General features: G+C 36.6%; 4 protein-coding genes across 7 annotated transcripts; 1 reads left to right on the top strand and 3 right to left on the bottom strand.

The window, feature by feature from the left end:
• Positions 1 to 804: 804 nt before the first annotated feature.
• On the bottom strand, positions 805 to 5,608 carry LOC117189021 (integrator complex subunit 3 homolog). Of its 2 annotated transcripts, none has more exons than XM_033393889.1 (11): positions 5,338 to 5,608; positions 4,660 to 5,270; positions 3,711 to 4,344; positions 3,469 to 3,652; positions 3,200 to 3,402; positions 2,332 to 3,141; positions 1,999 to 2,156; positions 1,792 to 1,936; positions 1,603 to 1,728; positions 1,357 to 1,545; positions 805 to 1,288 (listed from the first exon to the last, which is right to left on the bottom strand). In XM_033393889.1, the coding sequence occupies exons 1-11, from the start codon at positions 5,407 to 5,409 to the stop codon at positions 1,235 to 1,237; spliced, it is 3,186 nt and encodes a 1,061-aa protein (XP_033249780.1). In that variant the 5' UTR covers positions 5,410 to 5,608; the 3' UTR covers positions 805 to 1,234. The 2 variants fall into 2 exon arrangements, with proteins under 2 accessions (XP_033249780.1, XP_033249779.1); XM_033393888.1 differs by having other exon boundaries at positions 805 to 1,306; positions 5,338 to 5,607.
• Positions 5,609 to 7,996: 2,388 nt separating this feature from the next.
• Positions 7,997 to 9,261, top strand: LOC117188961 (mitochondrial fission 1 protein). The gene is made up of 6 exons (XM_033393645.1): positions 7,997 to 8,128; positions 8,181 to 8,248; positions 8,330 to 8,378; positions 8,448 to 8,615; positions 8,683 to 8,795; positions 8,979 to 9,261. The coding sequence occupies exons 1-6, from the start codon at positions 8,084 to 8,086 to the stop codon at positions 8,998 to 9,000; spliced, it is 465 nt and encodes a 154-aa protein (XP_033249536.1). The 5' UTR covers positions 7,997 to 8,083; the 3' UTR covers positions 9,001 to 9,261.
• A 10,814-nt stretch (positions 9,262 to 20,075) lies between these two features.
• On the bottom strand, positions 20,076 to 21,978 carry LOC117188899 (2-oxoisovalerate dehydrogenase subunit beta, mitochondrial). 3 transcript variants are annotated; one of them, XM_033393458.1, is made up of 7 exons: positions 21,936 to 21,978; positions 21,397 to 21,526; positions 21,256 to 21,333; positions 20,935 to 21,181; positions 20,647 to 20,865; positions 20,487 to 20,579; positions 20,076 to 20,434 (listed from the first exon to the last, which is right to left on the bottom strand). In XM_033393458.1, the coding sequence occupies exons 1-7, from the start codon at positions 21,961 to 21,963 to the stop codon at positions 20,207 to 20,209; spliced, it is 1,023 nt and encodes a 340-aa protein (XP_033249349.1). In that variant the 5' UTR covers positions 21,964 to 21,978; the 3' UTR covers positions 20,076 to 20,206. The 3 variants fall into 3 exon arrangements, with proteins under 3 accessions (XP_033249349.1, XP_033249350.1, XP_033249348.1); XM_033393459.1 differs by lacking the exon at positions 21,936 to 21,978 and adding an exon at positions 21,803 to 21,912; XM_033393457.1 differs by lacking the exon at positions 21,936 to 21,978 and adding an exon at positions 21,803 to 21,911 and having other exon boundaries at positions 21,397 to 21,714.
• Positions 21,979 to 22,475: 497 nt separating this feature from the next.
• Positions 22,476 to 24,456, bottom strand: LOC117188900. The gene is made up of 4 exons (XM_033393460.1): positions 23,712 to 24,456; positions 23,035 to 23,590; positions 22,690 to 22,976; positions 22,476 to 22,631 (listed from the first exon to the last, which is right to left on the bottom strand). Exons 2-4 carry the CDS (start codon positions 23,117 to 23,119, stop codon positions 22,605 to 22,607), a joined length of 399 nt encoding a protein of 132 aa, XP_033249351.1. The 5' UTR covers positions 23,120 to 23,590; positions 23,712 to 24,456; the 3' UTR covers positions 22,476 to 22,604.
• Positions 24,457 to 27,068: the final 2,612 nt, after the last annotated feature.

The following is a 27,068-nucleotide window of genomic DNA, read 5'->3' as shown; positions in this document are numbered from 1 at the left end:
CGTTTTGTCGATTACTGCAATGTCTTATCATATATTCTGTTTTATTTCAGATGAAGCTTGAATACTCTATGTCCCTCGTTTCTTGGCAATCTATCATTCACCTCAGTTCGTAAAATATGCGCTTTCGGTGATGAACGGCATATTAAGAGTGATGCCTCACAAGTCAACACCTGACTGGCTGCAACTCTACAGGGCACGCTTAACAGCGTCTTTATTCAGTTTATCTGCGTCGGGAATCATTGGCAGCACCTCAGCAGCAAAGTCCTTCAAGGAAAACACCAAGGCAGCCGCGCGGTCAGATTTAGTCCAATTATTCTTATACGCTGACATTTTGAATTGAACTGCTTGTGAGTTTTCCTGGAGTTTCTTGTCAAAGTTGGCCCATTTATCTTCCATCTGTTTTGCGATAGCTTCTAGTCTTTGAAAATGGGCTTCCCTTTGATCCTTTACCTGATCCTTCAGGTGCAATATCATCTGTTCTTGTTGGTCACCTTGACCCTTCATCTGCAGCATCATCTGATGCAACATCGCCATCATCTGGCCATTGTCCGATGCCGGCTGGCTCTCCTCCACTGTCGACTAATGTCGTAATTTTCAACACTGAGTCCTGTTCTCTCCATTGCAACTTTCAACCGCATCTGTAATTCGGCTTTCAAACGGTGAGCCCCGCTCAGCCAATACTTTCTTTAACTGATCCATTTTTGAACACTCCGCATTAAACCATACTCAAAATCCGCACTTCTGGCGCCATTTGTTACGTTCCTACGGTTCGTATTCCGGATGCAGAACGGAGACAAAGAGTTATTTTCTACTTAAACAGGGAAACTTTATTTCAAAAGAATTTGTTGTTTCAAACAGCCAAGACTAACTATTTTTAATCAATCTGTCATGACGACCCTACAGTCAGCCTACTTAATCTGCCCATTAGTTAAAACATATATTATTATTAGTGAAGTCCTATGCATAGACACGGGTCATTTCCTTGTGACTATCTGTAATTTTTTTAAAAGATCTATTTTTTTTTATTGAAAATAAAAAAATATAACGTTACAATTTTAACATTCAAAAAATTCTATAGTTTGTTTTACTAATTATTTACTTATTAATTATAAAATCTTATGAAACACTTTTTAACTTAACTAATGTCGTTGAAAAACTCTTTTTCGTTTTTTATATAATTCACTTCGTCAAAGCATACAATGGAGACTGAAGCCAGAGTTTGACGTTCAAACTGTCAGTCAGACTCATTAATAACTTTTTTTCGTTTCTTTGCAGCCTGTGTAGTTTTCTGTTTCGACCAATCCTCCTAAAAGTATTAGTTTTTAAATGTTACTGTTCCATATCAAATTTCCATACCTCGCTCGAGTTTTCATCGGATGAGTATATAGTTTTAATGATCTCCGAATTTTTTTTATTTCCTGCGCTGTGATTATTTGCGTCCTTTTTACTAACTGGTTGCTTACGTCCTCGACCGCTCCCGCCACGGCGGCCAACGGCAGTGGTTTCGTCTTCCGCTGCCAATGCGAATAGATCGCTGAATTGTTTCTATAGGATTATATTGTATTATATGAACCAGATTACAAATATGTACTGAGTACTTGCCTTTGTGCTTTCATTACTATGAGAATATGCCGATTGCAAAGCCCGCTGCATCATGTCATGAACATATAGCCCGGTACCTGTGCCGTGCCTGCAACTTCTTCTATAATGCTCTAAATGGTTTAATACCTATTAAAGCACAAATTTTAAAAAGAGTAATTAGTAAATCCTGATTCTATGTAATAAACCTACTTGATCAGCGGAGGGAGTACTGCTGGCAACGGAACTACCTTTAGATGGTCGTTTTCTTTTGTTAGGCGATGAGCTAGGATATTTTGATGTTAGCAGAGATGCAATGATTTCAGACAGCTTTTCTTCGTACCGCTGACACCAAAACCTATCAACAAAATAGTTTCAAATTAATATATTACTGAAATGTAGGCAAATGTATAAGTTTACCTTAACGCCGAAGTGACAAAGGGATCTCCCCTTGATTTAGCTTCCCTGCTTAGCATAAGTCGAATTATTTCATTCGTCGGCTCTTCGTTTTTTAAAAGTAAGAGAAAATGACTTAGTGCTTCCGGATGATTTGCCGCTTCTAATTCTGGCAATAGGTCCTAAAAAGTTTGAAATTATTAGCGTAGCGAGCGGAAACATTGTGAACTTCGGCAAGGACCGCAGCTCTACTTTTATACCCGGTACTCAGTCGGTATAATGTGAGTTAATATGTGAGTTCTGGTGTTACACACCGGGTATAAAAATAGAATAGTTGAGATAATAACTACTGCTTACCTGAATAGTCTTTAAGGGTACATCATGTGCTTGAACGAGCTGCCACAGACAGAATTGTTCGTATGTCTCATAATCTAAACTCTCTCTAATACAATCAATCAGCCCATCTTGTTTAAATATGGTAAGCTTGCCTTGCGCGACTGAGTATATTATGTCACGAACATTTTTTGCATCTATGCATCGCAGGGTAATCCGCAATAGCTCAGTGTTATTGGTGGCGATTGACTTAAACTCTCGATAGATGTCAGGCAAGAGCCATAAGTAAATGGTTGTATTTTCCTTCTCAAGCAGGTCGAGGTCTCTGACCAGGCAGTTGCCAATCTTGTCATCAGCCGCATCGCATATTTGTCGATATACGGTCGTTTTGAACTGATATGAAAGTTGTGAATTTTTGCGGGTTTGCAACTTACAGTGAATCTTCATAAAATAGAGAAACAAAAATCCTGTTTCAGGTATTCGCTCACATATCTCAGATAGCATTGTTTGAAATGGTTTTTTGCTTTTCTCATCGTTTTCGTAAAGAAAACGAAACAGACCGTAAATGGGATAGCTAATGCTCTTTGCCAAAAACTTCTCATCAGTCTTGCTCTCCGAGAATATATTTTGCTGGGGTAAGGTTTCGCGAAGAATTAAAACGGTATTCGAGATCACATAACTAAGCTGAAACTCCTCAAAGGCAGAAGCAGGTAAGGAACGAAAATCTTTTAAAAATGCCTCAAATGTAAATGAGTTCCGTTTTGTAATAAAAGTTTCAAATGATTCGGCAATTGCTTCGGCTAGCTCAACCTTTGGCTTTTCTTTAAGTCTGACCTGAAAATGAAAACTAATTAAATTATTGTTTTTTTTTTGTAGTCTATCGCAATCTGACTTTTGAAAGTGGCAAGTCGTCGTCGTCATCGGTATTTTCATCGTTTTTATTATTCCTTCCTAAGCTCTCAACGTCTTGGTCCCTGAAAATGCCTTCAATTTCTCGCTCTGATGGCGGCATAGCCGTTTTGTTGTCCTCATCTACTAGCGATACGACAGATCCACTGTTAGTAGAAAACACAGTTCCAGCGATATCATAACTTTCTGAAGAAATAAAAATGATTATGATACGACTTTAAACGATATATACTTTGGAATACGAACACTGACCCCCATGCATCATTTGAAAATCTTTTTTAAAAATTTGACTCTGAATAGGATGTGGCGTTGGATAAATGTGCTGAGATAGGTTTGGAAAAGTTGACACAAATTCCCTGAAGTTTTCTCGTATTAAATTGCGAAGTTCTCTGTCAAGTTTTGGCGATTCAAATAGCGGTTGTAGGTTTGGTATTACCTGTAAAAAATAATTATTAAGTATTTAAACGGCTAAGAAATATATCTTTACACCAAACCTGTTTGTCAAGTATAAGTTTTAATGAATTGTATACGCCCATTCGAATTTTATCCTCATGCTTCACATAAAAGTTCTTTGTAATGCGACACAGAAAATCTAAAAGAGTACTGCTGACAAATGGATGATTTCTAATGGAGTGATACATCACCAGAATGCCGGGCTCTATGTTCATAATATTATCTTTGGCTGGATCGAAAAATAACCAATCATAAAACAATGACAACTTTGCATTGGCCGATGCTATTGGGTTTGTGCATGATGAGATGAGCCAGCCTATGATCGCCCATCGCGGTATAATGTCCGAACAGAGCATATCGTTAGTCGGATGAATTACATTAATTATGAAACGGATGAGGTCTGAGCGTAAGCTGTGCGACTCAGGTGTGGCAAAATACTTGTCCTGAAACCAATCCTGGTACCGCTTCTGATTGCCAAATTTTACAGACGATGCTAAAAAATGTAATTTGCGTTCCATCTCTGGTAGGAGACGACATTGCAGAAACCTTCGGCTTGTCCGAATTTGTAGTAATTGCCAAATCCCGTTGAATGTTGGATGTAAGCTCTTGGGATTGTAGAGAATATCCCGCCATAATTGTTCGAACTCGGGAATGCGCGCTACGTTTTGTAAAAGGCTATTGGGAAAAATAAATAGAATACAAATATTAGACGACTCTTTCCAAATGTTTTTTTGCTTGTCGAAAGTTTTATGTTGTATATTTTACAAAACTTTTTTAATGAAAAAAAAATGTTATTTAATACTGTGCAGAAGCTTCTGGGAATTTTGTCAGTTCATCCCACAAATTACAAACTGAAACTTACTATAAAGACAACTTTAAAACAGGTAATTACAAAATTAAACAATCACAATACGTATGTTTTGAATATCATGCATGCCGAGGGTTCACTCGCATATTTTTTTTTGATATTTAACTGTTTTAAACACCTACCGTACAAAGTCTCTTCCTAGTGGAATGATATCATGGAAACGTTCCCGAATCAATGAAATTGTAAACTTTACTTCCTTTTGACGAAGTGATATCAGGGCAGGATTAGCATGGTCTTCTATGAGGCGGACATAGCTGTAAACTGTGGATTGTACGAGAAACGGATTGGCTTCCAGCCATGCTCTGTACTCTATGAATATATCGAGCAGACTCTCCACGAGAAACAGGTTTCTGTGAGACGCATCTCCTCCGCCAGCTTGTCGTAAACAGTTCCAAATTACATTTTCGACACTGAGTACCTGGTGCTTCACAAATTCTCGTAATACCCAGATAAGCTGTCTGCGGGCAACCTCTGTAAGCTTAGAATACTTCTCAGCGACAAGTAAGGTAAGGTTTGAAACAATCACATTCATGCCGTCCCTGGACACTAGAGTTATGTCTCGATATGTTTTTGGAGCCATACCAGGGTCAGTTAGCATTATATAAAGAAAGCCAATTGAAATTTCGTCATGCTGTTTGTCTTTACAAACAAACTGCGACAGCATGTCGTGCATCTCCTTATCACTAAGGCCTGCAATTTGTTGCTGCAGATTAGTGTAAGATCGCTCAAATTTCTAAATAAACAAGAAAGAGATTATTATTTATTTCAAATGTACAATTTTTTTGATCTAAGTTTCGTACCTCCTCGATATCATCTTTACAATCAACCGCCGTGCAGACAAACAACTTTGAGACGTGTTGCTGCTGCTCCATTTGTTTGTGTGTGGGTAAGGGTTTGCTTGAGTTTCACTAGGTTATCTCTTAATGTGCCTATTGGTTTTCTTGTAACTTCATAACCGTACACTGTTGAACAAATATGAAGAAAACAGCATTTGTAAAATATATTTCAATAAACATCTACTAAATAGTGTTTTCTGTTTTTTAGAATAGACAGAAAAATTATGCAGTGTGACTGTGCCTCAGAAATATACCAAAATATACGTCCGATTTTCAAAATATACCGTAAATATACAGACGAATTTTTAAGGTCGAACTATTACTGTCATACATATTCCTCATTTTTGATATTCCGTCAAATATGATTAGCTAGCTGAGACCTTCAGATCGGAAGTCATAATTTTATCCGATTGCTAAATCTATTTTTCACAAGGTATGTTAATTTTATTAGCTCTTTGCTATTACATTGTGTCCAAAACAAGGTTTAAAAAAAGGTCAACAAAAAAACAAGAAAATTATCGGTCACAGAGAGGTAACCTAACTTTATTTTCAAATTGAGAAGGTTTTGTGTTTGTTGTTTTTTAACGAGAGCAACGATCTCGCGCCTTAAGTGTGATTATTGTTTCAAAATGAAAATCACACCCAGTGTAAAGTTTTGGATTCGACTTTTTTTCGGTGTAGAAAAAGATTTCAAATCGTAAAATACAGAACAAATATGGTTCCTTCTGTTGGCGTTGCCAGATTGACGAACGAGCATGTTACAGAAACATGTTAAGATAACATTTTTTACAAAATGTAAAGATGTATTATTTATATCTGGAGATTCAGTTCCTGAGAGGGATAATAACGAAATTTTAAGGATTGAACAAAAAAGTCAACCATACAACAAATAAAAATATATTTGAAACAAATGAGCAGCAACCTTTCGAATCATTAAATTTAGTCAAACAACTAATGACACCACAGCAATGGTCCTATCAATTTGCTGTTCGAAATCAGTAAACTCTTGATTAAATCCTGGTTGCATGCTGTTTTTGAACGAAAAAATAATTCAAGGGACATCTACTCTATTTACAGGGTAAAAATAATAATAAAATATTGTTTACTCGGAGATACTAGCAAAGGCTATAATACACCAAGATATTGCTTAGCATTAGGATCTCAATATTGGTTGTTCGATTCCAGTGAACTAGTGAATAGTTCACAACGGAATGCCAAAACATAAAGTTACAATTTTGTGTATTTTGTTATTGGGTTCTGCGGACCGACTCAATGCCCTTGCCATTAACGAACAATGGGAGCCAAGTAGGCAGTGGGTTCGAGGTCAGAATCTTTTTATACCCGATACTCAAAATGAGTATTGGGGTATATTCGATTTTTGGTGAAAGTGGATGTGTGTAACGTCCAGAATGCGTTTCCGACCCCATAAAGTATATACATATGTACATATATTCTTGATCAGCATCAAAAGCCGAGTCGATTGAGCCATGTCTGTCTGTCCGTCCCTATGAGCGCTTAATGCTCGTAGACTATAAGAGCTAGAACAACGACATTTTATATATTACTGTTACAAGTGTATTTAAAAACATCGCCCCGCCCGCACAAAGGACGAATATCTGCGGCATACACAATTTTAAAGATACGAGAAAATGATGATCGTAGAGAATGATTATATCTCTTAGAATGTCAAATCTGAACTAGATCGTACCATTATTATAGCCAGAATGAAAGAAACAGTTTCATTATCTCTCGCTTTGTCTCTCTCTAACACACACGTATCATGGTCGGCTTTGCGTATCGCTAAAAGTGAGCGCCTAGATCCCAGTGACTATAAGAGCTAAAGCAACCAAATTTGGTATCCACACTCCTGTGATATCGAATCTGCACAAGTGTATTTCAAAATTTCGCCCCACCCCCTTCAGCCACCGCAAGGGACGTAAATCTGTACCATCCACAGATCTCAAAGACTATTAAGCTAGAGCAACCAAATTTGGTACCCACACTTCGTTAGATCTCACTGTTACAAGTGTATTTCAAAATCTCGACCTACCCCCTTCCCCACCGCAAACGACGAAAATCTGTGGCATACATAATTTTAAAGATATGGGAAAATTAAAAACGCACAATCATAGAGAATGACAATATACAATAGATTGCCAAATTAACAAATCAATTTTCGGTCGCTACGTAGCCCCGGACGACACGTTCAGACTGATGTGTTATAGAATAAGTAATCACAGACAAGGAAACAAATACAATTATGTTGTGAACTGTTAAACTTATACAACACTCTAGGACAAAATTCAATTACAAAGATCAGGTCACAAACGAATCATAGATGAAGAGAAAAGAAAAGTTTAAGCCGGGAAAAAAATATTTTTCAAAATGTCTTAGAAAGTCACCGTAGAGTAGCAACGATAAATGTAGTGAAAAGTAGATAATATGAACAATGATCTCATATGAAGGAAAATTTAAGTTTTTTTTTGTTTTGATATTTTACTAAAAGAAATATGGTAAGAAATGTATAATTAATTTTTTATGTTTTTTTTATACAAATTTTTTAATGGTATTTTTGGGAAATGGAAAGGGTTTTTTCATCAGTATTTTCAAATGGTATATTTCACCGATAAGTCCGCGGGTGGTCACACTACAACCCTTAACAACTAATAATTTTCGTGAAAAATTTTCTTTGTTTTCAAACAAAAAAACAATGGACGAGCTATTAAATGATGTAGTACCACAAGAAGATTTGGAGGTGCGGTTATACCATTTTGTTTAACGTTTATTGCAGTACTTTCTTATTACAGAGGTTTGAAAAAAAATATCACCATGAGCTCGAGTTGGACGGAGAAGTAACTTCAGAGACAAAGTTTGAGTACGTGCCCTGATATTTGACAACATTTTGGCAACAAAATTTGCATACTAAAACATTTCCCTTTTCTTTAAAACATTTCAGATATGCATTTTGTCTGGTGCGTAGTCGTTATACGAACGACATAAGAAAGGTGACTCATAGAATGAGATATATTTTACAAAAGGCGAGTTAAAAATGTACATTTTTGCTATATATATAGGGTATTATGATACTGGAAGAGCTGGCACGAACGCATCCTGACGGAAGGCGTGATTATATTTATTACCTAGCGTTTGGAAACGCTCGTATTAAAAATTATACTGAAGGCTTAAAGTATTGCAAAGCTTTCCTGGAGATTGAATCAAACGATCAAGTGCGCTCTCTAGAGGTGAATGAATACAATACATACTTAAGGAACCAATATTTAAATTTAACCTGGTAATAATGCTTCGCAGGAATACATTAAAAAACAGAGCGATAAGGAAATTGCAAAGGGAATGGCGGTTGCTGGAGGAGCTGCCCTTGTACTGGGCGGCATTTTGGGACTAGGAATCGCAATGGCTAGAAAGTAATGGAACAGTTATTTATCACAACAATAATGCTTTTTCCATTAAATAATTTGATTGAAAAAAAGACAAAAACATGCCGACTAAAAAAAACCAGGAAAAATTTTTATTGTAATCATTCTTTACATTAAATTCTTAAACTATCCTGATATTAATGAAGTATGTCTTATGATTTTTTTTTGTAGTAAACAAAAGCGGGATAAATAGTGAAACAAATCATCCCCAAAACGAGTTTTCACGGAATCTTATTCCTTCCCAAAACGTGCACATCACGATGCAGACGCTGGCTCTTAGAGAATTGTTTAATAATGAAGTCATTCATGTATACATATATTCCAATATTAACTTTTTTCTCTTTGTAAAGTATTTAATCGTAAGTTTTGTTATTGTTATTTGCACACTATTGTCAAATTGAAATGATAGGCACCAATAATGTTAATTTAATAAATTATACCACTGTTATACTTATTTCGTCGGGTTAATTTCGTCTCCAATAATCAACAACATTATAATCTTGATAATCCGGCCAATTAATGCCCGATCTCCGAAAAGGCAGAATTTCAGAGATAACAAAAACTCAAAGAAAATGTATCTTTTACAAAGAAGCCTCTGTTTATGTATCACAATTGTATCTTAGTTGTAAATTGTTTATTTTGAATGCAATTTACTTTTTTATTTCGTTTGGAAATAAGTAAAAACTGTAGTTTGTTGAATTTTAATTTCCCTTTTTTATGAAATATCTCTGTATCTACAGGAGCAAAATCCTGTTTGGGAAATACGGGAAATTTGCCAACGCATAAATATTAAGAAGAAATCCATTTCTGTGGATAAATCCGCTGCCTTGGAACGTTATCTTTTTACTTAGTCTCTCACACTCAAAGTAGCTTAGCAGTAAAGGGTGCATTTTAATGGTTGGTATTGTTTCTTTCTCCAGATATAAATAAAAGTAAAAAATTAAAGCCGTCTGCTTAAAGGTGATAGATAGCTTCCTATAAGAAAAGCGTCCCCACAACTCAATTCGATACCATTATTTCTATAATGTTGGGAGTTAAAAGGTCCGTTTGCTTTTTGTTCTATAAGTGAATGTTTATTGGGGTCTTTTTGAATCTTAGCCTAGGGTACAATTGTTCTTATGTTTATCGGTGAGCAAGAGTTCTCTCTTGAATATTATGAAGATAGTACCACTGCATTAGTATTAAGGCTAAGAAGAAGAATAGAATTTAAGGCTAAAAAGAAGGATTCCACCCACTCAAAAAACAAACTTCCCTCCTAATAACCGATCAGAATGTTTAGGGGCTTACGCATAAAAACTGTTTTTCATCGCTTTCAGATAAAGATCATATGATAGTTCTTGCGAACTTCAGATTGCCAGGTGCTGTTTGGATTTCTGTAAGCAAGTCTAATAATCTAGTGAAAATGTTTTGATTCCCAATTAGATCTGGAAAACCCCCTGGTTCAGCAAGGAGTAATTCAGTCAATAAAACTTAAAATCAAGACAGTATAAGAAAATTAAAGAAGTTCGTTCCCTTCTCTCGCTATCGGTATGTAACAGCCCGTTAAAAGTTCTCTGTTCTTAGTGCTCCAGGATAAGTTTTTCTCAGGACCCCTAACAGTTCTACAGCTTCGTCAACAGTAAGCGTAAAACCTCCGCACACCCATTCTTGCTATCATTTCATAATACGTCGGTAAATAATGATCAGGCAATTGCCGATTGCCCAATTTTGACAAACAACCTATTCTGAGGAAAGCTACTCTGGTCATCCGTACTCATACGGCTTACCGAGGTCGAACGGCATTTTCAGTCCCTTGGTCTTCCATTAGTTAAGCCGGTGAGTTCACCGGATCCTGACGGAGTTCCCGGTTGTGTACTTAAGTACTGCGCCGAGGCTCTGTCTGGACCCTCGTTAAAACAATTCACCCTATCCATTGATTCTTCTTGCTTCCTGATCTGAATGGAATCGTTTATAATTCCTCTCCATAAAAAAGGTAGCAAGTCTGATGCTAAAAATTATAGAGGTAAATCAAAGTTATCCGCTATTCCTAAAATGTTTGAGAAAGTCTTAGCTCCGCACTTGAAACACACAAGTCACTTATATCTCCAACTCAGCATAGATTTATAAGGCGGCGATCAACCAGAGTTAGAGTTTACCTCTTTCATTATTAAAGGCTTTCAAGGTAACTTACAGACGGATGTTATTTACACCGACTTTAGTAAAGCATTTGACTCTGTAAACAATTCCCTTTAGCGCATAATCTTGACCTTTTAGGGTTTCCGCCCAACCTTCTGAGATGGATTTCTAGCTAAATTTGTTCCAGGTCTCAAAGAGTCCTCTTTGAAAACTCCCTCTCTTTACCAGTGAAGGTTTCTTCGGGAGTACCACAGGGCAGCCATCTAGGTCTCTTCACACTCTCTATTAATGACTTTCCTTCGGTATTAACATACTCTCGAGTACTTATGTATGCGGATGATGTTAAATTCTGTGTCCAGTATAAGGACATTTCATTCTAGTCTCACTTGCAATCCGACCTCAATAACTTTCAGGCATGGTGTTGTGCAAACTTGTTACACCTTGATGCCTCGAAATAAAAAGTAATGACATTTCATAATTCCAGTTCTTTGTTGGCTCCCTATACCCTATTTGGTGGTTCTCTTGAGAGAATTATTCTGGTGGACGTTCTTTTTGATATATTAGACGCCAAGCTAAGGTTTTCTGAACACATTTCTACCATGGTAAATAAGGCCATAGGCGTGCTTGGGTTTATAAAGAGGTGGTCAAAGGAATTTGACGATCCTTATATAACAAAAACTCTCCATATCTCGCTAGCTCGTCCAATTTTAGAATACGACTCCTGTGTATGGGGCCAGTCCAGAAGAACATTTTACTTTTTGCTCTACGATAACCGGTTCGAAGCCATTTAAAAAATTCTTAAAATTGTTTGAGATCGATTTTGAAACAAAACAGAAATGTGTATGCGTTTAATAAATAGACGTGTTTTTTTTTTTTTTTTTTTTTTTGGAACCTATTTATTTATTTATATTCATGCTCTATCCTAGCGCTGCTAGCTTACACTTAAGTTTATTGCGTAGGTCACCTTACGAATCTGTGTAGAAAGTTATTTACTTAAATCTAATAAATATCATTTAACATTTTTAGAGAAGCTTACTTATAATAATTGTATACAAAATTTGTCTTTTTTTTATTACTTTTTCTTAAATTTTATTTATTTATTCTAATATTTGTATTTCTTTGTTCTATTATTTTTATATTTTTCCTTTTTTTTGAGTGCATTTTTTTTATTTTTTGTTTTTCTTAGTGTTTTTTAACTTGAAAGTGAAATTGAGTTGCGCTCCTAATGGTTTTGATTCTATGGGGGAAGATTGTTCGATAAGCGGATAGCGTTAACGAAGAACTGCCTCTTCGAGCAAAGCGTTTGAATTCGAGGGCATATGAAATTGTTCGTTCTTTGTGATGTAGCGGGGTTAAGATTGCGGTAAAGGTAAATTGGTTCTTGGGTGGTCACAATTTTATGAAAGTATACTAAGGTTCTAAATCTATCCATGAGGTCAAGTTTAGGTCAAGTATTTTACAAGACAGGTGTGAAATATGGTCAAAACGACTTAAATTAAAAGCATAGCGGAAAATTGAATTATAGACTACTACTAATGTGCGCCAGTCACGAGCGTCACAATGACCAAAAATTTCAACACCATAAAATAGTGTGGGGATGAGAATGACTTTAGCAATTAATAGCCTTATTTCTTCTGGCAAAAAATTTTTAGAGCTGACGCAACAGAGTACGTCCAGTTGCCTTTGATATATGTTTACCCCATGACAGAGTACTGCTGAATGTTATCCCCAGATTACCTGCACAATCTTTGTAAGAAATAGGTGTATTACCTCGATACATTGTCGACAATTACAATACATTTTGATTATTTAGGATTTATACCCAGGCCATTCCCTTTTTCCCATTTCTCAATTAGGGAAAGCATTTTGTTAGACATATTGACACAAAGATTTTTTTCATTAACGGAACTACTAACATAAATTTGGACGTCATCAGCATATAAATGTACTTCACAGTCAGACAAGACACTGGGTAGATCATTAACATATATGGAAAACAATAAGGGACCTAGTACTGATCCCTGAGGTACTCCCCGTGTAAGAACCCTAAAAGTGGAAGCATATGTATCGGATACTACTGCCTGCAATCTATTTGTTAGGTACGATTTTGAAAAATTGCCCGCAGTCCCTGAGAAGTTGGATAGGTTGGTCAGTTTTGTGCAAAGAATATTATGGTTCACTGAGTCGAACGCCTTACTGTGGTCGAGAAGTGTTAAAAACGTAATCCAGTTCTTATCGAGTTGCTGTCGAATATCTTCACCAATATCCGTTACAGCGCTTATACAAGTTTTTTTTTTCGAAAACCTGACTGCTTGTGGTTTAATAGCAAGTAGTTAGTCAGGTAGTATTTAATCTGTAAGGACATGAGATTTTCTAGTACTTTTGAGAAGAACGGAAGTATTGAAATGGGACTAAAGTCATTGTTAGGTTTTCGGATCGGTAAAAGTGGTTTCCAATCTATTGGAAACGAGGACGTAGTTATAGCCGTGTTGAAGATATATGTGATGAGAGACAAAATCTTAGGAAGTAAGATTTTGAATAATGTCGGGCTAATGTTATCGAAACCTTTAGCATTAGACTTCACCTTAAGTATACTCGCAAGGACATCACATTTATTAACACATACAAAGCTAAAACTATTATCACCAAGAGGAATGCTATTCAGGTACGTGTTAGCAAGAACTTTTTGTTAAGTTCTTGGACATTTATGACTGAGCTGGATAGTCTTCTGTTTACATATCCCTATTCCTATACTACGCTTAGTTTTGTTAACATTTGCGCTTAACTCTTTGTACCTCAATAACTTTGCATTTTTTTTATCTCGTTGTTGAACCATGGATTTTGCTTTGGTTTGGTGACTTAGTTAGTGGTATAAATTTGTTGAACAAGTACTGAATGTTGTTCAAACACTCTATTGACAATCAACAAGGGGCGAAAGGTTAATGGAACCCCAGTCACACGCATTAATTTCTAGATAAAGTTCATTAAAGTCAATATTTTTAAAATCCCTATAAGTAAAGGAATTAGCTTTATGGTCCAAAGTCAAGGAAGATAAGGTTATGTTTAGAGAATGCTGGTACTGATACCTGGTCATATAGTAGAGCCTTGCTAGGGTCATTAGCGAAGAAAATGTCAAGAAGTGTATCACAGGTATTGCTGAAATGTGTAGGCAACAATGCATTAACTGCATACAAACCCAGGGCGGCAAAGTTATCTAATAGTTAGACATAGATATATATATATATATATATATATAGTGACATATGTATCTATAGTCCATGCTCCGCATACCCTTATCTATGTCTATTACCCTGCACCCACAATACTATAAACAATCCGACACCCTCAGCCTCGAACCCCCATAAACAATCTCACGCTCGAAGTGGACCACGCGTAGCCGATAGCCGGCAATGTAAACAAACACCCTAAAGCTAGAAGTTGAACATAAAACAATAGATGCCGCGTATCCAGCCGCACTAGAATCACGCCACTCTCCAGAGATCAATTACTAATCGATTCTCAAGAACCACGCCATCCTAGCTCACCAATCAGAGGCCCTATTCTCAGCCACCCCCAAGTAATGCAACACCGATCATACGCAGCGGAAGCCTTTCATCAAAAGCCGCCTTTCCCACATATCGATCGAGTCACGTACTCCATCACCGAAGCCAACGCCTCCGAATCCAAATACGAATCCCAATCCGAGCATCATAATATAAATAGTCTACATCTAAGGAGGCAAGTCATTTCTGTTCAAGACAAACGTCAATCGCGACACCGTCGGAGAATTCACCCAAGTTAATTCCGTTCAAGACATCTGACCTCAGTCATCGTCGGGGAAACTAACTAACCATTGTACGCTAAGTTTAAGTGAAATAATAAATCTTTTTTTAAAACTTAAACTCAAGTGTCGCATATTTTACTATATATATATTTTTTTTTAAATTGTTTAATTAATTTTTTATTATTCAGCGCTTCGAAAAAAATGCAGCACCGATTACAGCTTGCTAGCATGGAGGACCCATCTGCCAAAAAATTCAGCAACTGTGGTGGAAACTCCCAACTTTAGAGGTTGCTTTGTCTATACATTCCACAAAACACCGAAGTAACATACCTTGGTGTCTATTTAGATAGACGGCTGACTTGCCGTAAACACATCGAAGCTAAGGCAAATCTACTGAAATTTAAAGTTAGTAATCTACATTGGTTTATAAACGTCCGTTCGCCACTAAAACTGGGGTACAAAGAACTTTTGTACAATGCTGCTCTCAAACTAATGTGGACATATGGCTCCGAACAATGGGGAAACGCTTGCATTAGTCATCTAGAAATAATCCAGAGAGCTCAATCGAAAATACTGAGAGCTATCACTGAGGCACCATGGTACATACGGAATAGAAATATTGATAAAGACTTAAATGTAGGATCTGTTCAAGATGAAATCGACCAAGGGAAAGCAAAGTTTCAGGTCAAACTTCTGGCCCATCCTAATAGACTTGCGCAGTGTTTAACTTGGCGCACTAGATATACACGACTACTACTCCCAGCAATAATAGTTAGGGCCGTTCTCTAAATAATTAATTGTAATTAAGTAATAAATATATTAGATTAAGATTTGCCTATTTATCGTTAGTCTCCAAGAGAGAAGATTCAATAAATAAAATACCGTATAAATAAAAAGATGGGGAACGTTGTGAGTTGCTGCTACGGCCGCAACTCTACATTTATACTCGATACTTAGTCAGTATGCCTTTCCTCCGCCAGGCGACGCTAACATTGAACGACACAGAGTGCGTGCGAGAGAGACAGAAAATCAGTCAGAACGTGTATGGCGCTGCGTAGCCACTGCAAATTGATTTGTCCATTTAGTATTAATAACATTTCGATCTGATCCAGTCTCGGCCATCTGGTAGATATGGTCCTTCTCTATGATTTTTATCTTTAATTATCCCGTATCTTTAAAATTATGTATGCCACAGATTTTCGTCGTTTGCGGGGGTAGGGCGAAATTTTGAAATATACTTGTGCAGGTTCGATATCACAGGAGTGTGGATACAAAATTTGGTTGCTCTAGCTCTTATTATCTCAGAGCACTAGCACTGATCAAGATTAAATATACTTTATGGGGTCGGAAACGCTTCCTTCTGGACGTTACACACATCCACTTTCAACACAAATTAAATAGTTTGAGTATCGGGATAAAAAAAAGTTGGCGTGTGGGAAGAATTTGGGGCTATTATTTGGTCGCACTCCAGCTCATTCCTTTACCGAGTGCTTCCGAAGGATACCACATATTCGGTAGATCCCCGCCAAATTTACAATATGCAATCGCAATACCACTCTCTTCCCTGTAAAGAAAACGGACACGTAAGTCGATTACCCTGAGGTCTTTGTTCTGGCCTTCGAGCAGGTACACTGTTTTATCGCTCTGCACAAATATTTCCAAAGTTGAGTAGTACGCGATAAATATTTGCGGTATCTACGACAGACAACATTTAGGTTTAAACCCACCCACAGTATTAGCTTGGGCACTGTTACCTTTAGAGAAGTCCATCCTGGTTTGAAAAAGCAGCCGTGAAAGAGGGACTTAAAAGTTCCAGTTCTCCTAGACACTATATTTCAGGGTGAAATACCTCTGAATTATGGTCAATTGTGTTTTGTCCGTCGTTAGCTGATTACAGTGAGCGACCTTCTAGAGCTGGAGTTTTGTTGATAGTTTGAAGTCGGCTTCTCGTGGTTCACGTCAACCAGCTTATTTTAAAAATGTTCAAGGGCTAAAAATAAATGAATCTATTAATTGTTCCCAAAACCCTTTACTTTGTAATGCACTACTTTTAGGCAATATACTTATTGTTATTATTAAATAATGCTAATAACTAGTTAAGTCTAAATATTAAGAAAAGTTCGAGCTATAGCTACTGAGGCCTTAAGCTCAACTACATACTTATAGACATCACTTATGTATACAAGTATTTCTCTTTCATTAAATTCATCACTTATGTCTGCATTATTACTTTTTCGTGAAGTTAATTATTTATAAATCTATTTCTTTTTCTCTAAAATAATTGCTTATAAAAGGCATGCTAAAGTCATAGCTTATGAAATGCATGCACTGCTAGATGACAATGCCATCGACTATGCCCTAGGACCTCTCCATATGTCATCGGGGGTAGTGACGCTTACATCGACGCGTCATCAGATGAGATGTAAGTAATTTGCCAGATCGGTCGCTGCGCCTACTGTGAGACGGACATGCAGACATGGCTATATCGGCTCTTGATGTTGATCAAGAATATATATACTTTGTAGCGCCCGAACGCTCCCTTCTGGGTGTTACACAGATATAAGCGAAATAAGAAAATGATACTGGAAGGCAAGTGTTTTCAGTATCATAGCAATATAAAAATTCTAAGGTTGTTTGTAGTGGGGCGGATCGCTGCTTAATTCTCCAACGACGAAGTTGATGATCCAGTGAACCTCCTAGTAGCCGTCGCAAGAAATGTAAAAGATCTTTGTGTTTCGTGGTAGATATATGTCTCTGTGTATTTGGTTCGGGGGTCGCGCGGTAGATCGGCCGTTTGAATCGGGGGTGGAGGCGTACTAACTCTAAGTCTTATGCTCTAAGCTTGATGCTGCGGTGAGTAGTGGATCGTAAAATCTCCCGAGCGCCCCTCCGAGCGCGCGAGAGCGAGTTGGGACCGGAGCGCACGTTGTTGGCACATGCTTGGCAATTATTTGGTGCTGGCCTGAACAAAGGTAAAGGGCATTTTTCGGCAGCGCGCTGTAAAAAAACTCATACGTGCTCCTAGTTCTAGAATTAACGGATAGCTTTTGAGCTCTTTGTTTTGGCTTTTTAACAAAATTTGAAGCCAGCTTGGAGCCAGCTCTTTGACAGCACTATACTTTTTGAATACATGGTATACAAATATTACATCACAATGTTAACTATAGACCTGTAATATAAGCATCGTTGAACATCGTTTGGCAACGCTGCAGCACACTCCGTGCTAAAGGGTGCTCTGTAACCGCAGCTTCGACTTCAGCTGAAGTCATGTTCACATGTGTTTAGTGCGTTTGTTGCTTCACACTAAAAAAATTAGTTCAGACAAGGAAAAATGTTATGCCTCAAACAAAAAAAAATATTCAGCGGAAACATAAAAATACTATCTAAAACAAAGAAAAATTTAAAAATCATAAACAACCGTAATGAAAATTCATCTTACCACATTATGTTGAACATTTTTTTAGTGCGGAATTGAATCTGAGTAGAAAAAAGTCGTAAAGCTCACGATCTCGATCTAAAACGGAAATCCCTTTCATTCAAAGGCTTCACTTAGCTTTCTGTTGTGGTTCCAGCCTGCTGTTCGGCGCCCGGAACAGCGTTGGAGCAACGTATTTTCATACAAATTTGTATTTATATTTTCAAAAAAATTTTTGTTTCTATTTTAATAAAACTTTTTGTTTCTATTTTCATACAAAGTTGTATTTATATTTTCATATACATTTTCATAAAAAACTGTTGTTTCTATTTTCATATACAATTTTTTTCTGTTTTTATACAAATTTGTATTTATATGTTCATATATAGCGAGCATTAGCGCGTTGTTCCACTAAAATCTGAAATGAATCTCTCTCGTAGGTTTCCGAACCCTACTCTGTAGTGGGTCCAATTGCGATTAAAGTCTTATTCCCCCCTGGATTTCAGTCCCGCCAGATCCGGAAAGACTTGAAATTCAGGGCACTGGTAATGGGTAAGTTCCGTCAAATTAACAACATGAGTGTCAGTTGAGTTGAGGAGAGATCATCCATACGCTTTATGACGTCTGACTTCTCTTTAATTATGCGTTCAATCATTGGTATTCCGATTTTTCATTTAAATAAAAACAAAGCTGTTTGAGATAAATTTTAACCCACCCTTACCGCCCATGTAAAGTGTAATTTCTATTAGTTGTGTTTCTGTTGGGTTATATGTATATTATTAACGTGATTTCTTCTGTTAATGCGTATTTAAGACAATATCCATTATAAATATAATCTCCTTAAATTTTGCATATTTCTGCAGCTTTTTGTGCCAGCTCCCTGCGATTTAAATTTCTGATAAATCAATATTTTTACTTACATATATCATCGTTTCTCTCTGTGCCGTGCTTGAGTTAAGTTTATGTCTGCAGTTGCTAAAATATCAAGCTCACAACAGTGGAAGCATTTCTATTGATATACTCGTACATCCAAATATTGAGCAGCGTTTCTTAGAAAATTCAGCCTAACCTACAAAATGAAAATACCCATGAAGGTATGACGGTCGCAAAAGGTTCGCAGTTAATTTAACACACATTAGTTAATATATAATTTTAACATTAATTTAACATAGTTAGTAAGTGGCACAAGATGGCACGAAAGATGTTGTGGACCTCAATAGACAGGCAATAAGTTTTCTCCAATTCTGCAAGGCACAAACAAAACTAACAGTCTTTTTTCATATAGACATTCTACATACTCTGGCCTTTCTGATCCATTTTGTACATTCTCTTTTTCTTTAAATTTACAACATTTTCCAGCTAACAAACACAAGAAAGACTTTCCCGCTTTTTCAGTACCAACTCGTAGCAGATCGAAGATCTGGATTTGAAGGGCTGCCAAACTTTCAGTGCTGCATTAAAATCAAAAATATAAATTCAAATTTTCTAGCCAGGGCATTAATTGGGATAACGTATCATTCAAAAAATATTTTGTTTCCATGAAATTTTTGAATTTATGCCAGAATATCGGCCGTCTGGCCAAATGTGCACTGTATCGATTTTCTTGTTACTAATAATAAGTGTTATCTAGCCTATCTAGAACATTCAGCTCTAAAATGAAAGCATAAGTAAACTGTTTGAGATGGCAAGCTTTTTTGGCACCTATGTGTTTCAAAAATGAAAAGAGAATTTGGGTTAAACTTTTTAATTCGTATTTAATCTTGGTGGCTTAGCGGAAATTTATGCGAGATCGATACGCAACCAATGCGCAGAGGGGTTAGCATAGAACTCAAAATAGACGACGGCGTTAGATCAAAGTGATTGCAGAAAGTCAACGTTTTACCAATTATTTAACTCGGTACAGAAATCGCGGTTTTTGGAACTTTAAATATCTTTAAAAAAAGCTGGGCTCCAATACATTTTAAAAACAAACATTTTATTTGTCACATGTGGGGCAGACATGTTGTTACATAGAAATTACAGTAAAAAATAAGGGTAAATAAATGCATCCGTTTCGATTGAAATGTTGTTGAAGCTTCTGAAGCTTTAATAGTTGACAATGTCTTTAACAGCTGCCAGGCAGCGCAGCTTGTCTGGCAGGTAAAATGGCTCAAAAACGTGTGGAAATGGGGTATCCCATCCGGTCACTCTCTTAACTGGCGCTTCAAGGTTCAAAAAACACTTGTCTTGAATGTATGCAGCTATCTCAGAGCCAAATCCTTGGGTAAACGGAGCTTCATGTGAGATTACAACACGGCCGGTTTTTCTTGCAGACTAAAATACATATTGATGAAATAGTTTTAAAACAATACTGTTTCTTGCTTACGTTACAAATGGTATTAGTGTCCCAAGGCAAAACTGACACTAAGTCTATAACTTCACAGTCAATATTATGTCTTTCTTTTGCCAACTCTGCAACCTAAAGAACAATTTAATTAAACAATCCGAAGAAATTGAAATAACCATCCACATATATTGGCACATACTTCTAAAAGGACATGGACCTGTGTACCCCAGCCAATAAGTGTCACGTCTTTTCCATTCCGTAAAATATCCGCTTGGCCTAGCTCAGAGGTGTAATATTCTGTAGGCACATCCTCAACAGCTGCACGATACAATGTTTTTGGTTCAAAAACTATGCAGGGATTTGGGTCGCGAATGCAGGCTAACAGCAGACCCTTTGCCTTAATCGGTCCACGTGGAACCTATTTTAAATCATTTATATACTTCCAGTTTTAGTTTTCCTTGTTGTAAGCGACAGTTCATATAGTTACCACAACGCGAAGACCTGGCGTGTGAGCAAAGTATGCTTCAGGACTTTGGGAATGGTAGAGTGCTCCATGACCCACAGCTCCGCACGGAACCCGAAAAGTTAATGAACCGCAGTCGAAAAGGCCGCCGCTTCGATATCTATATTTAGCGGCTTCATTCACGATCTGGTCAAAACTTGGAAATATATAATCCGCAAATTGAATTTCAGCAATTGCAGTAGCCCCGGCGTTAGCTACACCGATAGCAAAACTGAAAAAAATATGACTTATTAATGTCTTATTCTGAAATATAAGTACAATTGAAAATATCTTATATTATATTACCCTGCGATTCCCTGCTCACACAATGGTGAATTAAAAACTCGATCCTTTCCGTATTTATCTCTCAGGTTAACAGAACAACTGTTGGATACAAAAATATTTAGATATAGGCACAAAAAACTGCTGAAATTTTTTTTTCAATACCGGAAAACTCCACCAAAGCCCACATCCTCTCCAAACAGCAGTGCCGTGCTGTCTTCTTGAAGAGCCAAATCCATGGCATTATTTATTGCGCTAAACATATTCATTTTTTTCGCATTGCCAGATCCCGCAGCTGTGGGATAATACGTAAAATGTGACCGGGTCATTGAAGGCGGTCTCATTTTTAACCGTAATGTATTAAAACAGGAGCGCGCTGCTTTAGAAACTCTCATTTTTTCAAATTTGAATGAGACTAGCTATGTAGACAAACTTAAGTGCAAACTATTGCGTAATTAATATTTTTGTAGATCATCTGCTGCACTGTTGATATATAAATATATCGAATATTTCATACCGACCGGTATAAGAGATGGCAGACATTTAATCTGTTTTCGAAGTGTTTACTCACCGACAGACAATTGTAATGTAAGACATGTAATATCAAGTAAAATAAGACGAGTACTCAGAACCGAAAAAAGTCGTAGCGTGCAATAACAGCGGAAACGATAAAAAGGCTTGTTTTGTACACGAGTACCACTAACCATACAGTATATAGATGTGCCAGTTCATACTAGAATGTGTCACACGCTGGGCTACCAGTTTTGGAACCCCAGAGTCTTCGGCTCTGGCGTTCGGCTACTGACGCGTCATCATTAGAGAGCGCAGAGAGAACATCTTTGCATGTGTTAGTACACCCTAATATCCCAGTGGACCAAAACTTCGCAAGCGATATCGCAAACGAGAGTTAAGCGAAACTCAGCCGTGTAAAACTATCGAATTAAGATCTGCAAACGATAAGAAAATGAATCACTAGTCGCTCAGTTTGTGGCAGTGAAAGTTTCATTTTCGATAGCTCAAAAACGGATCTTTTGCGAGCCGTTTATGATATCTTTTACGAGACTTTTGCGAGCCGTTTATGATATCTTTTGCGAGACTTTTGCAATATCGTTTGCAAGCCTTGTGAAATATCGTTTGCGAGCCCTTTATGATATCTTTTGCGAGCCGAAAGTAATATGAAATGAAATGAAATTTTTTGTTTTTTATAATTTTTAATTTAATTTTAATTAATTTTAATTTTTAATTTTGGTGGTACATAAATAGATTACAAAATTATATTAGTGAATTAAATTTAATTTTTTTTTGCCCCTTCGACACTCTGTCCTGGGCGTACTGGAAGAATTTTTGCGTGATTCGGTCGAAATCGGCGTCCTCTAAAGAAAATCTTTCATTAAATCCCGCTGTAAAAAAATAATCATATTTATGATATTACTCGTGAGTTTCACTCAAAACACTTACCACATTTTTGAAGAAACTTTCTTCCTGCAATTTATGCTCAAAATGGTCTAATTCTTGAATTGTTGTGAGCGGTTGGCAAGGCAGAACTTCTTTAGGTTTGCGGATCTCTCCACAAACCTTCGCCTTAATGGAGCCAATTTCGGAACGAAGAGCCACCATTTGCGCTGTGTTTCGGTCCATTTTATTAATCATGATGTCCAATTTTTTGTCCAGGTTATTTATTCCGTCGAGTTTATTAAGTATCAGGTCCATTTTTTGGTCCAGTTTATTTATTTTTTCTATGATAGCTGTAATTAGAAATCATTTTTGAACATTTATTTGGCCAATATGAAGAAATTTTCTTACATGACTGCTGGGTGTCTGGAACATACTCATTTAGTTGTGCAATATTTCCAGAATCCATGTTAAATAAGTTCGTATAATGGTTCATCCTGGAATTACACCGTAGTGCACATAGCTTCCTGGAGCCACATTCCTTTTAATAACCCCACGTGGCGTACATTTCAAAGTTCGAACATTTCGTGGTAGCCCTGGAATTTTTTCGGACAAAAGCTGGAGCAAATCATTAGCTGGTCTCTTGCTAATATTATTTGCGGACATCCACTGACCTAGGCGCACATTAAAACTGGTTGATTCGAAATTCTGAACTAAAACATTTGAAAAATCATTACACGGCTCTGGAAAACTAAAGTCTGCTGCATTTTCTTCAATAATATTAATGTTCGATGTACTTTTATTGATATGCTTCGATTCGCATATATATTTCCGGCTTTTACGCTTAAATGGCATTTTTTATTAATATTAGTACTCCCCTGTGTATAAAAAAAATGGTGCGCAAAGTCAGTTCCAGCGAAAATTGTTATATTCGTTGACGCAGGTTGCCTGATGCACAAGAAGATGGCTAGAAAAAAATAGATACACACAGAATGTGTAGATTGTTGTCTTTTTGGGGTCTTATACTGCTCCCAAACTCAAATTTTGTGCACTATACTATACTATTAAATAAATAATAATTTACTTACCGATTTTTCCTTTTTTTCACTATTTTTACGATTTAACTCCCCGTTTACGTCCTTCTGCTGCGGTTTTTAATCACAAAATAACACAAAACTAAAAAACGGCGGCGTTGTGCCGGGCCGCAGTTTGACATGTTCGTTCATGTTCTATTACGTGATCCGGCGTTTCTTGCGTATTGTGCCCGTTTTTAAGTCCGTTTGTGATAGTTTTGCGGGACTTTGGTCGTCGCACGGTTTTCGTCCGGTAAATGCTCTTTTCTGAGTCCGTCTTCGAGCATTTTGTGAGACTTCACCCGTACCTAGCTATCTTTTCCGTTATGTTTCACTTTTCTGTCCATTTTTCACCCGTTTTTAAGTCCGTTTGTGATAGTTTTGCGAGACTTTATCGTCAATCGGTTGTCGTCCGGTAAATGCTCTTTTTTAAGTCCGTCTGCGAGCATTTTGCGAGACTTCACTCATCGCTCCCGGATTTTTATCATTTCTAAGTCCGTTTCCGGACATTTTATTATAGTTCCGTTTCGACAAAAATATGTGTTTGTATGCCTTTTTCGTTTTCAGAGATCTGATGCTGATGCTAATTTCTGGTTTCTGTTGTGCCTCCAGCATATTTGAATGTATGGGTTCACACGCATTCTCACGTACTTCGCGTGTGTGTGTTCTAGTATTGGCCGCTTGAACTGAAATTTAAGTTTGGTTCTTGTTTTGGGTCTTTTGATGAGCTGACCTACCGCCACAAAATAAATGAAGAATGGGCAGGGGGTCGGGGTATGGTACACTAGGGCGCGGGAAATAAAATAAAAATTATTTGTTTGATTTGTATTACAAAATATAAAATATTACAATAATATAATTACACATTTATTTCATTATTTTACACAGGTTGATTATAAATTATAAAAGATATGTAATCGCCGTCGGTTCTCTACTTCTTTGTTTATCCCATATAAAAAAGTTATTTTAACTAAAAAAATTATATATTTAAATATAAGATCTAAGAAAATATATATATATAATAAAATAAATACGCATACATATATTTGGAATTAGTTTTAAATATATTTCAAATCACTTATCAATAGCGCGCTTTCCGACGGGGGTGTGTAAAGCAAAAATGTAAATGCGTGTCGCACCTTGAATACTCTCATGGACATTATTCTAATATCAAGTTAATTATGAAACATTTTATGTGCATACATACATATATACATTAATACATCCGGTTATTACATCCGTATATTGCATGAGTGTATTCAAAATAACAGCTGTCTTCCTGTTAGGTGTCACCCTAAACTGTCACCCGTTCCAAAACTGGTAGCCCCGCATGTGACACATTCTAGTATGAACTGGCACATCTATACACTGTATGGTTAGTCCGAGTACTCAAATCACCAAAATAAAAATCCGATGAATACTAGAAAAGTAGCCAAAGGTATTTTGCTGAATATTTTATATTCCGCAGCAGAGCAGGCGGCACATTCAAAATGGAGGGAAGCAAGCGGAAAAGTTGTATTTCTATACAGTCAGTCAAATAAAGTATGATTATATATAAATTATAATTGATTAATTGTTTTAATATAAATGAAGATAAAAACCATTTCGATTGCAAGAAGAGATTCATGGTTGATTGATGGTGGATTCTTGCCACTGCAAGAGCCGCCAATCCGAAGTGTTATAGTTCATTATATTTGTGGGTTTTTTTTGAATAAATGGCATCAATCATAATTTATTTGACTGACTGTATAGAAAAAAAATCTTCCAAAATATAGTCTGCATAAGTACACTACGATATCTAGAAGCTGCACAATAATGTGTCAAAATCATAGCTTGCAAACAACATACATAGCTCTCGTCAGTGACGAAACAGAAAAAGACCACGCAGACACGGTCTCTCACTGAGCAGAACACTTTTTGTCTCTTCGCTTGTGTTATGTGTTTCTGGTTTTCGGTTGAGCCGACAAAAAGTGTCTTTAGATGAGCAGAACCAAAAAAATGTCTGAGTAAAATGCTTTTAGTTTTTTTTTTTCGTATTTATGTTTATTTATTCATGTTTTCCGCATCTTTGGGGCTATTGTATTGTAATATGTATATTTATTTGCAAAATTTGCAAACGAACATTTTTGTTTTGGTTTTCACGATTCATTTTAAGCTCCAATAGTCAAACCGCATACAATTCACAAAGGCAATTGATCGTTACTTTTATCGTTCGCTCGCGAAAAGATGCTCAGTGAAAAACAGGAATAAAGAGAAGTGAAAAAATCCGTCAATGCTTGAGCGAAGAGCGAGTTGAGCAAAAACAGATTTAATCGGGTCTTTTCTGTCCCTTTCCTGAATGTGTCTGTAAATAAGAGGTTCTTATCAGACACGCCGAAAGTGGTTGGATGGTGTGACTCAGAATACTTGAAAAAAGTATTTAGTTTAAGAATTTTAATGTTAGGGTATCGGTAACTCAAAAGTATTTCAAATATTATATCGGTGTAAGGAAATAATAATCAATTTGTAATCGGTTCAGTAACCATACTGATCGATGTCAGCTTATACAATGAAAACGTACCAAACGAATTTGCTGGATTAAATCTCAGGTCTTCGGCTCTTTCGGTCGGCTTCGGTGCTCGGCGCCGCGACGTGCCACGCCAGCAGCACATTTTCTTGTGTTCGTGCAACACACACAAAAATATTTCATTGTAAGTTTTTTAATTTTTTCCTTTTATGTTGCTGTTTTGTCTTGATGTTGCAGCGTACTTTAATTTATAGGTATTCTCCCGTAATCTTCGTGTATTTTACGGTTTTAGAATTGCTGGAATTTATATTTCATTGCCGCTTTCTGGGTTCACATACCCTTAATTTATAATTTTTGGAGTATTATGAAATGTTTTGTCGAAGTTTTCCCCGAGATATCAGAAGAACTGTTGTTTTGTATATCCTGTATTTGCTAATTCCAGGTGCCACGTGCAACTTCATTCATTCTTTTCATTCGCATAAGAAAGCAAGAAACGGACGAATGATTTAAAATTTGATGCGCAAGTATGACACTACAATCTGTATAGACTCAACAAAATGCGATGCCCTTTGAAATTATCTATTTATGTATTTATATATATTTAGAAAATGTATTTATTTATTTATACAGCGCTGACAAATTGTTAAAACTAAAAATTAACGACTGTAATGGAGCTAGTTTATTGTTGCGGTTGATGTTAGGTTGATGGAAATATGTACATATGTATGTACATATGTATATACAGTGAAAAGAAACGATTTATTGTCGACATATATTTTTTCAATATTTAACTCAATCGGTGCAGAACTGCGAGTTTTTTAAATCTAAATAAACCAACTGAATATTTTTATTTACAAATGTTTGTA

Source organism: Drosophila miranda, chromosome 4 (genome assembly GCF_003369915.1).
Source record: "Drosophila miranda strain MSH22 chromosome 4, D.miranda_PacBio2.1, whole genome shotgun sequence".
Lineage (NCBI taxonomy): Eukaryota > Metazoa > Arthropoda > Insecta > Diptera > Drosophilidae > Drosophila > Drosophila miranda.
Note: the sequence above shows the minus strand (reverse complement) of the source record. Positions and strands in the feature narration are given on the sequence as shown.

What these genes read in the sequence shown, in the direction of transcription:
- LOC117188961 (XM_033393645.1), top strand. Translation starts at nt 8,084, where the DNA reads ATGGACGAGCTATTAAATGATGTAGTACCACAAGAAGATTTGGAG. An exon ending in ACTTCAGAGACAAAGTTTGA is followed by an intron (nt 8,249 to 8,329) that starts GTACGTGCCCTG and finishes AAAACATTTCAG; the next exon opens with ATATGCATTTTGTCTGGTGC. An exon ending in GGAATCGCAATGGCTAGAAA is followed by an intron (nt 8,796 to 8,978) that starts GTAATGGAACAG and finishes TTTTTTTTGTAG; the next exon opens with TAAACAAAAGCGGGATAAAT.
- LOC117189021 (XM_033393888.1), bottom strand. Translation starts at nt 5,409, where the DNA reads ATGGAGCAGCAGCAACACGTCTCAAAGTTGTTTGTCTGCACGGCGGTT. An exon ending in GTAAAGATGATATCGAGGAG is followed by an intron (nt 5,271 to 5,337) that starts GTACGAAACTTA and finishes TTGTTTATTTAG; the next exon opens with AAATTTGAGCGATCTTACAC. An exon ending in TTTTCAAATGATGCATGGGG is followed by an intron (nt 3,403 to 3,468) that starts GTCAGTGTTCGT and finishes TTATTTCTTCAG; the next exon opens with AAAGTTATGATATCGCTGGA.
- LOC117188900 (XM_033393460.1), bottom strand. Translation starts at nt 23,119, where the DNA reads ATGAACCATTATACGAACTTATTTAACATGGATTCTGGAAATATTGCA. An exon ending in TCCAGACACCCAGCAGTCAT is followed by an intron (nt 22,977 to 23,034) that starts GTAAGAAAATTT and finishes TTCTAATTACAG; the next exon opens with CTATCATAGAAAAAATAAAT. An exon ending in AAAGTTTCTTCAAAAATGTG is followed by an intron (nt 22,632 to 22,689) that starts GTAAGTGTTTTG and finishes ATTTTTTTACAG; the next exon opens with CGGGATTTAATGAAAGATTT.
- LOC117188899 (XM_033393457.1), bottom strand. Translation starts at nt 21,626, where the DNA reads ATGAGAGTTTCTAAAGCAGCGCGCTCCTGTTTTAATACATTACGGTTA. An exon ending in CGCCAGGTCTTCGCGTTGTG is followed by an intron (nt 20,866 to 20,934) that starts GTAACTATATGA and finishes GATTTAAAATAG; the next exon opens with GTTCCACGTGGACCGATTAA. An exon ending in AGGTCCATGTCCTTTTAGAA is followed by an intron (nt 20,580 to 20,646) that starts GTATGTGCCAAT and finishes ATTGTTCTTTAG; the next exon opens with GTTGCAGAGTTGGCAAAAGA.